The sequence below is a fragment of the Ostrea edulis genome, chromosome 1, assembly GCF_947568905.1.
Source record: "Ostrea edulis chromosome 1, xbOstEdul1.1, whole genome shotgun sequence".
Lineage (NCBI taxonomy): Eukaryota > Metazoa > Mollusca > Bivalvia > Ostreida > Ostreidae > Ostrea > Ostrea edulis.
Window position 1 is genome coordinate 21,170,065 of NC_079164.1, and position 17,693 is coordinate 21,187,757.

The 17,693-nt window shown below is 36.1% G+C and overlaps 2 protein-coding genes across 3 annotated transcripts; one reads left to right on the forward strand and one right to left on the reverse strand.

The window, feature by feature from the left end:
• The first annotated feature begins 226 nt into the window (after positions 1-226).
• LOC125663648 (uncharacterized) lies at positions 227-4,504 on the forward strand. Its single transcript, XM_048895951.2, has 4 exons — positions 227-794; positions 1,946-2,050; positions 2,198-2,259; positions 2,507-4,504. The coding sequence occupies exons 1-4, from the start codon at positions 644-646 to the stop codon at positions 4,052-4,054; spliced, it is 1,866 nt and encodes a 621-aa protein (XP_048751908.2). The 5' UTR covers positions 227-643; the 3' UTR covers positions 4,055-4,504.
• A 2,995-nt stretch (positions 4,505-7,499) lies between these two features.
• LOC125663647 (protein asteroid homolog 1-like) lies at positions 7,500-17,624 on the reverse strand. Of its 2 annotated transcripts, XM_056153028.1 has the most exons (3): positions 17,476-17,576; positions 15,056-15,189; positions 7,500-12,150 (listed from the first exon to the last, which is right to left on the reverse strand). In XM_056153028.1, the coding sequence occupies exon 3, from the start codon at positions 12,124-12,126 to the stop codon at positions 9,919-9,921; it is 2,208 nt and encodes a 735-aa protein (XP_056009003.1). In that variant the 5' UTR covers positions 12,127-12,150; positions 15,056-15,189; positions 17,476-17,576; the 3' UTR covers positions 7,500-9,918. The 2 variants fall into 2 exon arrangements, with proteins under 2 accessions (XP_056009003.1, XP_056009002.1); XM_056153027.1 differs by lacking the exon at positions 15,056-15,189 and having other exon boundaries at positions 17,573-17,624.
• Between the last annotated feature and the right edge of the window lie 69 nt (positions 17,625-17,693).

Below are 17,693 nucleotides of genomic sequence, written 5' to 3' on the forward strand. Positions count from 1 at the left end.
TATTTGCTTCGAAATTTACAACTGTTCACGAATGTTAAACACTCAATATTTCTCATGAGTCATAAAAACATATTCATTTGTAATGTCCGACTGGCGTCAGTGAGCGCGCTTTTGCGCCAACTGGCGCTTTTATAGGGCGCTAATAAAAGTCATGTGATAAAGTCTTAAAATAGATATCGAGAATGTTCTGCTTTGATTTCCGCAAACCCACGCGTTATGAATATTCATATTAGCTTTTCGAATAGCGACTACTGAAGTATCAAACTGATTAGAAAAGAAGGTAGAATGATAGATACATTATAAGTTATGCCTTATATAATATTTCCATACAGAAAATGTAATGATATTATTGAGAACTAGCAATAAATATATAGGGATCATGAATATTAATGAGAAGTGAACTTACCTTGACACCTCACGTGATTTTGGAATTACGAAATACCAGTCACATGACTCATCTAGCAGGCGCCTATATAAAGGCGCCCTAAGCGCGATTGAGCACAAAAGCGCCCAAGTGAAGATTGATAGCAGCTTAACGTATAAGTCTATCAAATTACCACAGGTACTGTAAAATACTTATTGTTTTATAAAGTATTTGAAATTGCGATTTGTTTGTAAACAATTCCACGTGCATCAACAAAACATGGTGAAAGTGAAAGTAACCTTGATGTCGGCCAGTGAGCCAGAAATCAGACGAATAACGCTGGGAAACGACTCCGACTTTAGCGAATTTGAGACGAGAGTGTCAGCATTGTTTGCAGAAAGCAGCGGAACATTTAAGTTCCACTGGAAAGGTAAGATATTTTGAAAAATAGTCTTATCGAGTCCACCAGCGCCAGCACTAGCTATGTAGTATTTGTGTCACAGAAAAGGACTGTAAATTTGGTCCCCTTACATGGCAATCGTTTTTTAAAGTAGCCAGTTAAAAATATTGTGCAATTTTTTGTGAATTAAGGCTTGTTCCTACATTAATGATTTTGTGTGTGTGTTCTACTTGAGACAAAAGTTAGTACTTTCAATTTTTTTCAATTGAGGGAATAAAGTGACATTTCACAACACAGTTAATTACATGTAGCTCCACCGAAAATATATAGGTCGCTATGAATGAAGTTCCCCGGATCCTATTTTAATAGCTTTAAACTGAGGAGGAAAGAGTAATGTGTTTCCATGACCTAATGTTTCATAACTGAAGAAAATACTTTCATATATTGTACATATCTTCTGATGTGTCTATATTACGACAAGACTCAATCGGAACATCACTCGGTCTATTCCGGATTCTCCGGAATAGACCGAGTGATGTTGCGACAAGACTGTGATCTTCCCAAGTCAAGGATTTCTGATCCGCTCCGATCAGAAACCATGGACTTGGGAAGATATAGTTTGATGGAGTGTGTATAACAGGGAAAAATTATTTTCTTTATATAAGTAGTACTATTTTAGGCAGATGTTTCTTTCAAAGACTGGTCAGTAATGGAATGGTTCTCTAATGCATTCGATGTTATTGAAACATAAAATCACAAACGGAGATGTTTTTATAGTGATAAAATAACGACGAAAAATGGGCTGCTCCATTTCTGACGTCAAACCATTAGAAACGTTGTGAAACTGGTAGTAAATATGTTCATGGTTTTATCGCTCAAAAATTTAAATTTCAAAAGGAGATGACGTTTGAATAAAATGTAAATTTAGAAAGATTTCACATGAATTTGAAAATGTTTAGGGAATTAGGGTTCAAATTGGGCCCTTATCACTCAAAGCTCTTTGACGATAGATACAAACGCGTACGTGTATCACAAGTTCACGACAATTGTAGAGATATTTATAGTGTCAGATTATTTTGATTATGAGCCATTTCAAAGCTTCAGCTGTTACGATGTTCTCCTCAGCCGTTGGCCGATGTATTTAAACATTTCTTTAAAGTATTATATACATATCATTGCAGATGATGAAAATGACCTAGTCGTGATATCGACTGACGAGGAATTCCATGAGGCGACCAAGACCGTTAGCGATGAGACTCTGAGAATCTTCATTCAGAGATTAAAAGGTTTGAAAACTAATTATGACAGTATTTATCATAAGATTTATATTAAGACCTCTTTGAAGAAGATTTAGCGTTAACATGATAGGAAGTCTGAATAGTATTTTTGTTCTATATACATTGTAATACATGCAGTTTATTTTTAATTCATAGATTGCTCTAACATCTTAGCGGGGAGAAAAGTGGAATTTGATAACAATCCTGACGTTCTAAAGGTATTTAACTAGACAGCTGTAGATTTAATTTAATTTGCCCATGCGCATTTGTAGGTGATTCAAATTTTAACATGTATCTCTAAGTGAAAATGTGTAATCCAAATAAAATTTTAATTATGCTATATATAAATTATACCAACTGCTGCAGTGACCCACAAAACACTCAAAATTAAAATATAAGTGTTGATCACACATGTTACGGTAAACTGTTAATACACGTATTAAATTGATTTTTTTTTGGTTGTAGACCGAGTTGACTGCTGAGGAATTTCGACCTAGAAGATGGGAACGTCGCTGCGGTCTAGGGAGATTTGGCCGAGGTCAGAGATCGTTGAGTCCAGCACCATTCATGAGGCGCAGAAGATACCAAAGAGAGATGCGTGAGCAACAACCATCTGAAAGAAGGATGTGGAAGCGCATGCATCGAGAAAATGTTGATGGGTTTGATAAACCTTGGAAAAACATCCATGGACATCGGTCTGGATGTGGCTATGGTAGACAACAGAAAAGGGCTTTAAGATGCAATGATAGAGATCAATATCGGATCTCGAATGGTGTATGCCCCGAAAATGCAGGACACCGCTGGGGTAGAGATGAGAAGGGGAGTCGGAGGAGTCAACGTCGATTTGCTCGATATTTAAGGCAGACATTGGACTGCGAGCTCATGACCAATGAAAACTGCCGTTCTCGCATGAGAAATCGAGGGATGAAATCCTGCAGGCGAGCAGAGTCGGCCCCACCCACTCGTTTTTACGGAAGAAACCGTGCAGGTTGCGGGAAGATGATGCACGGAGAAGGAAGAAGATGCAGACGTTCTGCATCAGTCCCTCCACAAGAAAGGGGAAGGAAACCAGAAACACTTGGGATGCCGGTTGGTAAGAGAAGTTGCAGGCGACACAGACACCGAATGGGGAAAATCTTGCTGAAGATGACTATAAAGGGAATGCAACAGCATGACTGCGAATCAAATGCAGGTTTAGAGAGAAAATGTTTCGGAAGACGATGCAAAAGTTACAGACGAAGGGCAATGATGATTAAGGAACAGAATGATGACACTTCAAGTTCCCATCAAAAGTACGACAGAGAACCTGAAATATCCGAACTCGTCGAAACCATGACCATCGACGATAGCAAAAGCGAAGACCAAAAGGAAAGGGATGTATGTGAAAAAAGAGAAAGAAAGAGAGCATGCAAACATAGAAAAAGTGATGAAGAAGATGATGTAACAGATGAGAATACCAATTCCGAGAAGGAAAAGAAAAAGTGCCTTAGAAGGCACAGAAGAAAGGACGAGTCTGACGGAGCAACCGGATTACAAGAAGACTCCACTGAAGGTCAGGAAGACACTGAGGGAAATGGAGGTCTCCTGGAAGGAAAACGTCGAGGAAGACGCAGGGCGAAAGAATGCCAGCGTTCTATGCGTGATGAAACTACTGCTCGCTGCAAAAAGAATGGAGACGAAGAACACGACTTTGGGATTCTCACTTTGACGGTTGGAATGAATGGCGACATGAAAATAAAACCCCGGAAACTGGCACGGAAACTTGGCAAATTTTTCAATCAGTATAGCACCGGCTGCCAGGAAGACGAGCCGTTCGGAACACGACATGGTCATAAAGAGTTCAAACAATACCGTGGTCGCGATTCTGAGCGCCAGTACAGACGAATGCTCCGCCGTCAAGGACGTCCCGGAGAAAAAGTGCGGGATTGGCATCCAGAATGTCCAAGCAACCACTGGAGTGGAATCAGAGCCCCTGGACTGAGGAATATGCGTCCACGTGATTGTCCATGGTAGGGGACGTCAGATTAAAGATATACAGTGAATCGGACAAGTAAATTTATTTACTTTTAATGTACCCTTTACTATCATATTCTCGCTTATTTGTGCTTTATTGGTTTTTGAGGTTATATGCGATTTTCTTTAAATCATATTGATGAATTTTAATGAACGTATTATAAAACCTTTCATTTTCTATGAAGAGAGAAACAATACCTTACTGAAAATGTCATTGAAATGCCTTTGGAAGATATTTCAAACAATGTAATATCACTTGGAAGTATGATTTGGATCATCACAAATTTTGTTAGGAAGTTAATGTTTCATTTTGTAAATCTAGATTGATTTCGATTATGTAACATGTTCAAAATTCTCTTGATGTTGAATTAAGTATTGTATGATTGCTGTATTAGTATATATATGTATATTTATTCTATTGATGTACGGCAATAAACATTTGTGTAGTAATCCTCGTCTGTTTTATTCAGTGGAAGATATAATCTATACGATATTACAGGATATATCGGGAGATAAAACCTATACCATGTTACAGGATAAATCGGAGATAAAACCTACACCATGTTACAGATAAATCGAAATAAAACCTATACCATGTTACAGGATAAATCGGTGATAAAACCTAAACAATACTACAGGATAAATCTGTGATAAAACCTATACGATATTACAGGATAAATCGGAGATAAAACCTATACCATGTTGCAGGATAAATCGGAGATGAAACCTACACCCTTTTACAGGATAAATCGGATAAAACCTACACCATATTACAAGATCAAATTGCAATAAAACCTATACCATGTTACGGGATAAATCAGAGATAAAACTTATACCTTGTTACAGGAAAAATCAGAGATAAAACCCATACCTTGATACAGGATACATCGGAGATAAAACCTATATCATATTACAGAATACATCGAGATAAAACCTATACCATATTACAAGGATAAATCGCAGAAAAAACTATACCATGTTACAGGATATATCGGAGATAAAACCTATACCTTGTTACAGGATATATCGAGATAAAAACTATACCATGTTACAGGATATATCGAGATAAAACCTATACCTTGTTACAGGATACATCGAGATAAAACCTACACCATTTTACAGGATCAAACTGAAATAAAACCTATACCATGTTACAGGATAAATCAGAGATAAAACTTATACCATGTTACAGGATAAATCGGAGATGAAACCTATACCATGTTACGGGATATATTGGAGATAAAACCTGCATCATATTACAGGATAAATCAGAGATAAAACCTATACCTTGTTACAGGATACATCGAGATAAAACCTGTACCATATTACAGGATACATCGAGATAAAACCTATACCATATTACAGGATATATCGAGATAAAACCTATACAATATTACAGGATACATCGAGATAAAACCTACACTATATTACAGGATACATCGAGATAAAACCTACACCATTTCACGGGATCAATCTGAAATAAAATCTTTACCATGTTGGGGAAAAAATCAGAGATAAAACCTATACCTTGATACAGGATATATCGGAGATAAAACCTATATCATATTACAGAATACATCGAGATAAAACCTATACCATATTACAGGATAAATCGCAGAAAAAAACTATATCATATTACAGGATATATCGAGATAAAACCTACACCATTTTACAGGATCAAACTGAAATAAAACCTATACCATGTTACAGGATAAATCGGAGATAAAACCTATACCTTGTTACAGGATATATAGAGATAAAACCTATACCATATTACAGGATATATCGAAATAAAACCTATACCATGTTACAGGATAAATTAAGAGAAAACTTATACCATATTACAGGATATATCGAGATAAAACCTATACCATATTACAGGATAAATCGCAGAAAAAACTATACCATATTACAGGATATATCGAGATAAAACCTATACCTTGTTACAGGATATATCGAGATAAAACCTATACCATGTTACAGGATATATCGAGATAAAACTTGTACAATATTACAGGATAAATCGGAGATAAAACCTAAACCATATTACAGGATATATTGACAATAAAACCTATACTTTATTACAGGATACATCGAGATAAAACTTACACCATTTTACAGGATCAATCTGAAATAAAACCTATACCATGTTACGGGATATATCGAGATAAAACCTATACCTTGTTACAGGATATGTCAAGATAAAACCTATACCATATTACAAGATAAATCGGAGATAAAACCTATACCATGTTACGGGATAAATCAGTGATAAAACCTATACCATATTACAGGATATATCGAGATAAAACCTATACCTTGTTACAGGATATATCGAGATAAAACCTATACCTTGTTACAGGATATATCAAGATAAAACCTATACCATATTACAGGATAAATCAGTGATAAAACCTATACCATATTACAAGATAAATCGGAGATAAAACCTATACCTTGTTACAGGATATATCGAGATAAAACCTATACAATATTACAGGATATATTGTAGATAAAACCTATACCATGTTCAGTGATTTTTCTACATTTTTTAGAAGGGTACTGTGGCTTTGGAACTGGGAAAAATTGTCGACATTTCAGTTAAATTGGGAAAAATCAATTTTATCGTAATTAAGTTTTAAATTCATATCAAACATTATATTATCTTTATTTTACACATCTAATTTTCTTCAACCTTTTAAAATTTTCAACTATTCTATCCATATCATTCCCATAACTCTTTGTTAAGTCTTATGTATATAAATCACATCGAATGTTTATTTTTTTCTAAAATACGTTTTCCTTTCATAATTTTATTATTGGGAAAAATGCAAGCTAAATTGGGGGAAAATTGGCAATTTTTAGGAGGGGAAAGGTCCGAAATTTGGACCCAAAATGGACCTTAAAAAATCACTGATGTTACAGGATATATCGAGATAAAACCTATACCTTGTTACTGGATCTATTGAGATAAAACCTATACCATATTACAGGATATATCGAGATAAAACATATACCATGTTACAGGATATATTGGAGATAAAACATTTACCCTATTACAGGATAAATCTGAGATAAAACCTATACCATGTTAAACTACTATTGATAATTCAGGTATGAAGACTAGACCCGGAAAACTTCAAAATCGATCTGTAATTTGTTAAGGCAAAGCAATCATCATGTTGTACTGAACATCAAATGAATATCTGTAAGCACAACTAAAAAAAAAAGTTAGGAAAACTGATAATTCATGCTATTTTTCTAAGTCCAAGGGTCATAACTTAGTGAAAAATCAACAGACCAATTATGATATTGCAATGATATATCAGAGATTAAGTGACTGTAAGCACTAAGTATGATGTTCCTCATCAGGACGGTATGTATCTATTAAATGACAGTGCATCAGGTAACTCCATACTCACATTTTTATCTGATAAAATGTAAAAAGTGTATTAATTTTCATTTATTAGAGTTAGAACTAATAAATCATCAAATAAAAATACTGGTCATCGCACTTTTAAAGATGCAAGACACACAAGAACAAAATCCTATATCAACGTCAGAAAATTACAATTCTCCTTAAACAGCGTTATCTAAATTTCATAAAAACTGGTTATTATGGTACAATAGTGTTTCATAACAATTTCTTGAAACTGTTTCTTTACAAAAATATATGTTTGTGAAAAATAAAGGAAATCCATTGCATAATGGACTTGAAAAAGAAATCCATATAAACCAACTCTGACTTCCAAGTAGCTAGATTACAGAAGCGCGCCACCACAAGTAGCTAGATTACAGAAACATGCCACCACAAGTAGCTAGATTACAGAAGCATGCCATCACAAGTAGCTAGATTACGGAAGCACGCCACCACAAGTAGCTAGATTACAGAAGCATGCCACCACAAGTAGCTAGATTACGGAAGCACGCCACCACAAGTAGCTAGATTACAGAAGCACGCCACCACAAGTAGCTAGATTACAGAAGCATGTCACCACAAGTAGCTAGATTATGGAAGCACGCCACTACAAGTAGCTAGATTACAGAAGCACGCCACCACAAGTAGCTAGATTACAGAAGCACGCCACCACAAGTAGCTAATTACAGAAGCACACCACAAGTAGCTAGATTACAGAAGCACACCACCACACAGTTAGTGCCCTTTGATTCAATATTTTGAAACACATAATTGATTATTCATATACATGTATGACTTAGATTTTTTAAATAATTTATGTTTAACAAGTAGCTATGGGAAAACACTCCCAACAAAATTTATGCACAAATCCACATAAATTTATGCATAAATCTAAATAAATCATTGATTTTGCAAAATTTGATGACATCACAGGAGGGTGGAATTACTTTATAACATTTTAACATAGCTTTATTGTTCCTTCGCCAGGCATTACACGTGAAAGTCACAGGTTGGAGTCATGATAAGCGTTGGCACAATAAAGAACCTTAACTTGTATGGCCGTAACCTCAATACAGAGGTCAAATTTGTGGCACTTCACCTTAAGATAAATTCTTGAATGAGACATAAAACAATATACAAAGTGTGGTATCCCCATTACATGCATATTATAAGATGGCATCCCTATAGGTACTATTAAACTTTAAAAAAAATTTCCATTCCAGAAACCTTGACCTTATCTTTGACCTTTGAAACCATCATCAACTTACTAGACATTTGTCATTGAAATCAAATGTAGCTTAAATCTTGTTTACAGGAGAGAAGTTGGTTTGGTTATATCAATTCTTCACCCTTGAAAATCAAATTCTTTACAAAAGTAAGATAGAAAATGGTCTGCATCACCTGTTCCCCTTCTTATGACATCACAAAAATGTGGGTTTTCGCTTTTAGCAAAATGCGTGCAAAATAGTGGGGTCCATCAACAGAATTTTTAATACCTAATGTAGTCCACATGAATTCTCTGTCACAGGACCTTGGCCAATGTAATTCAATGATAAGGTTCAATGTACATGTATGGTAAACTGGAACAGTACAAGTTTTCTGTCTCTGTGAAATATGGGATATCCCATTACATAATTACATAATTCCCGGTCACATTCCTTGAACTACATTACACACATGTTGTGAATTTATCCATACATATTTTCTAAAATGTTACTATGAATATATTTTCCTGAATTTATGTCATTAACTGTAATACTTTTCAGTGTACTTATGTTTAATTTAAAAACTATAAAAGTGACATAAAAACTTCTCCCAAAGCATTGAATAGCACAGAAAAGTAGACAAAATATGAGGAACACTCTTAGTAAAATATATGATGACTTTTAAAAAAAAATACAATTATTCATTATATTGCTTAAATCAACTTAATCAATACAGAAAGAAAACATTGGAAACACAAATCAAGAGATAAATGGTCACCATTAGCTGGTTTTGTGACCTTTGACCAGGTATCAATAAGCGTTTTCCTAGACTCGCTTCCTGTCACCTTACACCAAAATCTAGAATGGTGGTTTTTAAGACCGTAGGCCTTCACAACATATATCAATGTAGATGCACACAAGGATGAATGCATGAAAGGTGAAGATAATGAACAGTGATCAATCTCATAACACCTATAAAGCTTTAAGGTGAAGATAACGAACAGTGATCAATCTCATAACTCCTATAAAGGTGAAGATAATGAACAGTGATCAATCTCATAACACCTATAAAGGTGAAGATAATGAACAGTGATCAATCTCATAACTCCTACAAGGAATAAGAAATGTGCATGAACTGTAAAGTTGTGAACAGCTAAGAAATGAGAATTGCATCAAAACAGTTCATGTTATATATATTTTGCAGTGTTATCTTTCGCTTATGTTCAAGTCACACTAAGTGACTATTGGTCACTTTCACTTTCACTTTGGCTATCATCACTCAAATCAAGACCAGCAAATCTGTTTGTCAATGGGCAGTTGGCCACATATTGTACACCTGATTTGTTCTTCCTTTTCACTTTTGGTGAGAGCACCATACTTTCAGCATTGTTTGAGCTGGATGAGATCCCTTTGTTTGCGTTTCCTTTCTTTTTGTGAGATTTGCTTCTCTTCTTGTATTTGGAATCATCTGTGAAATCATCGGAGGGAAGAGATTTCATTACGGCATCAAAGAGGCTTTGGTAAACCATTGGAAGTTTCGAGTCCTTTGCAAGCATTTCACATATAAACATGTCAGGACTTCTACGTTTCTCAAGCTCCTGACAGAAATTGTACAGAAATGTTCCCGAGAATATGTGAGGTATGTATGGACTAGGGAACGGGCGCTGCAGGAGATAGTTCAAATGTAAAACTACAAGAATGCAGGACTGGAACTGTGCAAATCCATGGATCAGGTCACTATCCACTGGATGCTTCCTGTTGTGCTCAGGCTTTGCATTGTATGGATGAAGTTTGGTCCGGACTTCCTTTACAATTTCTATGGATGTGTCTAAAACAGTTGCCTCTATCATATTTTCCTCACATCCAGTAGCACCATGGTGTATAAGAACCCACTTTACTTTCAGCATTATCAAACACACCACCGCTGCTCTCAAGTGATTCAGAGTTACTTTTGGTTGAGCATTTTTGATCCAATATAGAATGATTCCTAAAACAAGCTCAAGATCTCCAGTCATCTCTTCTGTGGTAAATGGGGGTATGTTTAATGCTTGACAGAGGAGATTCTTTCTGTCAGTATGTAAAATGCCCGGAATTTCTGTTAGTCTTGGTAGTGGACCATATCCTTCTAAAGTGGTGGCTGGGCATACAAGTATCTTCTTTAAATATAAACCCTGTCTGCTGTATTCTTCAACAGCATATTTTCTGTTTGCTAGAAGCTCACCCTTCTTTGCTTCAATAGCAATATCCTCTGAGAGAAGAATTCCATATATCAGCTGTCTTAGTTGAACAGAGCACTGGTGAGATGACTGCGACTTGGGGTGTTCCACCTGTGGAAGGGTAAATATTCTGTGCAGTGTTATGATGTCCAAGAAGATTTGTGGAATGAGCCCCTGCCTATGTTTGGGTAAAAACCAGTTTGGAAGAGAAGACCCATTATATCCCCTGACTGAGTTCCTACTTGGAGGTAGTTCTTTTTCTGTATCATGCTTATCCTCAAAGTAGCTGTAAAGACAGAAATCAGAATCACTTTTATCAGTGGTAAATGCGTCCATGGTTTTGCCGATGGCTAATGATATGGTTTCTTTCTGTGCTGGAGTTACTGCTGTTCCCATCACTTTTTCAATCCCCTCATTGTAGGATTCTAAACTTTCAAGCCAGCTGATCACTTTTTGCATCTTTGTGTGAGACTTTGGTATTCTAAACTGTGTCTTTCCTTCATATAATCTGACTGATGAATAGAAGGAATGGAATATTCTTATGTCTACGTAATCATTCCCTAACAAGGTAGCCAGCAAAGGAAGTACTGTTTTTCCTAGTGAAGGAAAGAACTTTACGAAGTTGTCCACATGATATCGCCTTGCTGGAAGGTAATGGTACACTGTACCATCTTCTCTCGTGTCCTCTTGCAATGTAAAATTGACACTGTCAAATGGTATAAATCCCGCTCTTAGAGAGAGAATGTAAAAATCACTATCGTACGACAAAACTGGACAGTTAAGTTTGTTTGCTAATATTCCAACTTCTTTGTCAGCTTCAAAATCACAAACAACAAATGGTACATTTATCTCCAACAAAACTGCCTTAAAAGTTTCATAGGCCAGGAGAGGCATTACTTTTCCTCTGTACCCTTTTGCAAGATCCATAGCCATTTCAAGTCTCCGCTTCACTCTCTCTAATATTGTGTAAAATTTTTTGTCATCCTGCTCATACCCACCATCAAACACAACATATGGCTGAATTTTGCAGGAATGAAGGAGTGTGAAGAACTCTTTGATTTTCCTGGCATACTGGTCATAATCTCCTCCATGGAGGAAGTCCACGTGATTATTATAAAAGATGAGATGGTACAGGTTGTTGCCATCTATCACTACCTTGGTATTGTGTAGGCGAGTTTCCTTCAAAAGATGGAGATTGTCATCCATAAAGGTTGTCAATCCTGAAATCCCCATAGTTTCAGTCAGTAATATGCCAAACTGGAATAAAAAGGGAATAATCTGTTAGTATACACATGAGAGACATACCTAAATTAAAGACCTACTTAACTGAAGACCCATAAAAGACCTTGGGAAGACCAACAGTGTACAGAAGTTCAGGCTTATGTATATTAAAAATCTAGATGTCTATGCTCTTGCCAAGTCAAATGTAGTTTAAACTCTTTCTCTCTCTCTGACCAGTCGTGGTAGCTCAGTAGTAGAGCATTCACTTCATAACCAGGGGTGCATTTTACAAAAGAACTTACGACTTACGACCAACTTTACATATTGGAATTCTCCCCTTTATTGTAAGATAATTCACTCAAATGTAACATAGTGAAGAAACGAATAACTGTGTAATACAATTTATGACTTGCGACTTTGTCGTAAGTTCTTTTGTAAAACGGGCCCCAGAGGTCTTGAATTTGGGTCCCACTTGTGCCAATGCCATGTCAAACCCACTACATTAACAAAGGTAGCGATTGCTCCTTTGCCAAATGCTCAGCATTTAGAAGAATCAGTCATCTGACTCTTATCCCCGCTTTTATATTGTGTGACATGCCGTCGTTTAAATAGCGATAGCATCGTATTAATCATGATCTATTTGTAGAATAATCTTCCAATAATTGAATCCTCATGTCTTGGAAGATAGATCAGCGAAATAAAGTTGTAAGGGGTAGGTAAAGCAGCTGGTGTCGCTGAATTCCCACTTTTCAATGTAGAGACTGCTCTGACTCTCCCCCGCACATGTCACAATATAAAAGCGGGAGAAAGAGTCAGAGGAATCTCGGATTACTACAGTTGGTGACGTCTCAATATGAGTGAACAATTCTCTATGGGACGTAAAACTCTTTCTATCTCTGTGTGTGTGTGTCTGTGAAACATTCAACATCCAAAGTATAGAATATAGATACATGTAACACATCAAACAAACAGATAAACAGGTTTGGCACCCCCCCCCCCCCCCTATTTGGTACTTAAGGTCCCATATGATGGTCAAATGCCTATATGGTATACCCAATATACTGACCAAATGGTGGTCATTTTATTTTGTGTCAATATTATTGAAAAACAATGGACTGGCGCATTTGCACGGATATCTTGGTTTCTTCCCTGACATTGTTGCAGACTATAAAAGGCAACTCCCCCAACTTCCACCGTAGCATTACAGCTGGAGTTGATGAACAGCACAGAGCAAGTGGTAAGTGAAGGTAAAATCACTCGTATTTATTCCTTACAAAACAAATAATGTTCTTAATTTTTTTTAAATTTCCACTTGGACGTCAAGTTTCACTTTTGCTGCGTTTTGAATTCAGAGCACTCCTCTGACCATGATGAAAGTACCGTTACATTCCATAAAGTCATCAAAATGTTTGTACAGCGACCCTCTAGTACTAAAAGTAAATGTAATTTTCCGGAATTCATTGACGGAATTTGTAATTGTTAAATTATTGTTTTAGAAATGCCGTTTCCAAAGAAGTGTTGATGCAGAAATCGTGAACTTTTTGGGTTGATGTTACAACTGAACCAAAGCTTTTCAATGTAAATGGTAGAAAGATCAGGATTGCTATCATCAATAAGTTACGGGAGGAGGGGCTTTCAGAGAAAGCCAAATATGTTTGCTAGACGTGTGTTTCATATACTGAGGTTAAAATGGAAATTCTTTATATATGAGTTTCATCATTTTATCATTCTCTGCGATATCTAATGATTAAAGTGTGTGCCGTGGGGGGGGGGGGGGGGGGGGGGGGGGGGGGGGGGGGGGGTCGGGAACATCTACAGTACATGGTCTAAAAGAAAAAAGAGGACGACAGTTGCAGAATTGTTTTCAAGGATAGAGGAGGGGGAAGTTGAAGAGGAAGATAATGAATCAATTATGAGTGCAATTGGTATATTAAATTCTCGGTCCCAATTTAGTAAAACTTCATTGAATTAGAAATTTTATACATTTCTATTTTGTCACACAGGAATGAACGAGGCAAAACGTATTTTTGAGGACACGCTGCGGGTTGGCCAGCAATATATAAAGGGCTCACATAAGTATACTTTGCCCCAGACGGTGCTTTAATAACAATCGAGACCTCAGCAGATGTTGCAATATACAAGTCTTTCACCTTTAAAGTGATTCATGCACAAAATTCGTGATTTAGAATAAAATTTCCATTGTACAGACCCTGAAGCGTGCTACTACACCTCCAAAGCATTTCGTTTCGGTCCGTGCAAACCATTTAGCATTTCGTGCAGATCGTTCAGCGTCCCGTGCAATTCGTTTCATATAATAATCATTCCGTGCATGATCACGCCACGCCCATAGAAACGTGCAGATCGTTCAAACCACGCCCTTAGAAACGGACAGACCGCGCAAATCATTTCGGCACGGGATGCAAGTCAGGTAAACATTGTTGGGAATTGGAACATTTATTTTAAAATGTCTCTAAGACAGGCTTCCATCAGTGAAAATCTGCAAATAATTGAAAGCAAACAGTTTATTTTAAAAACCCTAGGTAGAGCAAAACCCAATACCATTTCATCACCGTTGGTAGTTTCTAGCAAGTGCAGAGACATGTAGGCCTATATCTCTGTCCTTGGTTGTTGTTTTTTTTTTCCTTTCTTTTTTTTTGTATATAGGAATAATTTATTTGTCTTGTTACATTTGTATGATCAAGTTTCTCATTTTAAATTAAAAAAATATTTTTCATCAAAATTGTTTATCGGAACTGTCTGCAGAATGCAAAGACCGAACTATAAGCAAGTTATTTGTTAACAAAATTTTTTATACGATTAAACTGAATTAATTTATCACTTTATAGGCCATATCATCATAAATTTTAAATATTGATAGGATTCTTATTTTCCAATTCTCAAGAAAATTATACACTTATATGTCATGATGATGAATAACAACCTTTTCATGTAGAGTGTCTTTTCTTTTGTCAAACGAGCGAGTTACTCGTTTGCCTTCAGTCAAGACCTTAGTTTCGGTTTTCTTTTTTTCAAAGTTTGTAGGATGGTCCCTTTTCTGCCTTTAGAGACTTTCTTCTGAAGTGTATATAAGGATATATTTATGTAAGCAATATTAAATGCAATTATAACTGAGATTCGTATTTTATTTGTCTTTAGACGGAGGATTAATGAAAATTTGCACACATGGGCCTCCATACAAAAATATAATCTTTTGCTTGACATCAATAATCAAGTGATTTCATTGGCTATGATTGTTTTTTAAAAACCCGGATGATCAAAACTAAAAGTACAGGCATGACAGAAGTCGCCCATGTTTGCAATTCCACATTAAAAGTGTTAAGATGTTAATACATGTTTGCAATGTTATCATACCTACGTAATGCTATGGAGAAGGCAATTTTAAAACGCCTATGTGCAAAAATTGCTAGGGTGGAATTTTATAAAAGACATATTTTATCATGAAAATTATTGTCAGGAACTTATCACTCCAGAGGACATTGTGCGCCGTGTTCGCTTTTAAGGTGAAAATCAAAATGCACGGAGTTGGACTCCGATTTGGTCAGTAAACATAGGTACCGATTTGGTTGATTGACCACCATATGGGACCTTAAGAACCAAATAGGGGTGTGTGCCAAACCTGATAAACTTAGTACTTTAAAAATTGACCAACGAACAGCATAATTAACAAAAACGGTGACGGGTGGTTTCGTCCCGATTACATATTCGCACCTAGTGGATTCGCACCTTTACCTGTACGCCCCAAGTGGATTCGTCCAGAGTGGTTTCGCCCCTATTGTGTATGTAGCAACAGTGGTCGGAAAGATTGATCAGTGCATACTCTCCGTTAACGATGAGCAATTAAATTGAATTGAAATTAGGGGATGAATGTTATATATTAATTTACCGACGCCCAAGGTATGTTCATTTTGATCATTATACCAACAATTTTTGGATGTTTACATATGGCAACAGTGGTCAGGACGATTGATCAGAGCATACTCTCTTTTAACGATGAGCAATTGAATTGAAATTAATGAATATTATACAGTATATTAATTTACCGATGTCCAAACTATGTCCATTTCTATCATTATACCAAGAATTTTTGCTATGGCAAGTTGCATTCATTGTGGAAAATCAGTATTAAAGTAAAATTTATCATATGAAACAGAATTATCATTATGTAGATAAAATTAGTGTGTCTATTATGTGATTTTATTAATCTTGGATATATTTATATAAATCTCGAAATGAAGAATTCAATTTATAGCATAAACTTAAAGCAGCAATATTTAAGTGAAAGTAGTTGATCATTTTAAAAAAGTGAGAATTTTGATGTTAAATCGTTATAATTTTAAGATATGTTAAATTGTTATATTAATGGGGCGAAACCACTCGATTATAAGGCAATGTTCTACCTTATGTTACCTGCATTGAAATTGGGACGAAACCACGGGCACTGGAAGTTAATGTAAATATATAGTATGTGCATGTATAAAAAAGGAAGGGTAGGACACTCTTTTTGAGGCAAATTCGGGTTTGGGTTATTGTGGGCGTTTCTCAAACGGCCTGACGCGATGAATCGTTCACATATACCTTACTTTCAATATATGTACGGTTTCTTTCCGTTCCAATGCCGTTCATTCGAAGAAAAAGATGTTTTTACACCTCCAAGTGCCTAAGAATTTCACTACACTGTCTTACTTCCGGATTAATCGCACTGAATCGAAAGGTAAGTTATGATTGGTCAATGTGATAAACATTTATAAGTTTATGTCATATTCTTATTGGTTGTGAAATAATGATAAGAATATTTGAACTATAAAAACAAACATGGCTCATGTACTTAACCACTAGTCTCTAACACCATCATGAAGTAATAATCCTGAGAATTATTTTCTCTACATATGTATTTATGGATTAGATAATGTATGTCAATTCAGACTTCAATTTTATTATTAACCTATCAGAACTTACCTTTCGATTCAGTGCGATTAATCCGGAAGTAAGACAGTCTAGCGAAATTCTTAGGCACTTGGAGGTGTAAAAACATCTTTTTCTTCTAATGAACGGCATTGGAACGGAAAGAAACCGTACATATATTGAAAGTAAGGTATATGTGAACGATTCATCGCGTCAGGCCGTTTGAGAAACGCCCACAATAACCCAAACCCGAATTTGCCTCAAAAAGAGTGTCCTACCCTTCCTTTTTTATACATGCACATACTATATATTTACATTAACTTCCAGTGCCCGTGGACGAAACCACTTGGTGCGAATCCACTAGGTGCGAATATGTAATCGGGACGAAACCACCCGCATTCAACAAAAACCATAGGCCTATTAATCACCAACACTTACACACTCTCTGATAAATTCACCACTGACAAGGAATGTACAACTAAAAGTCCCTGATCAAGGGAGGAAAAAAAGAGAAGAAGATATAAATTTATCTCACATGTGACATATGATAGACATGATCACTGGAAGTTCTGATCGTTGAGTAAAATACAAAACCCACTGTACCGCATTTCTTGAAAGATACATATGTTTGTTGTTTTTATTAGTCTGATTAGATA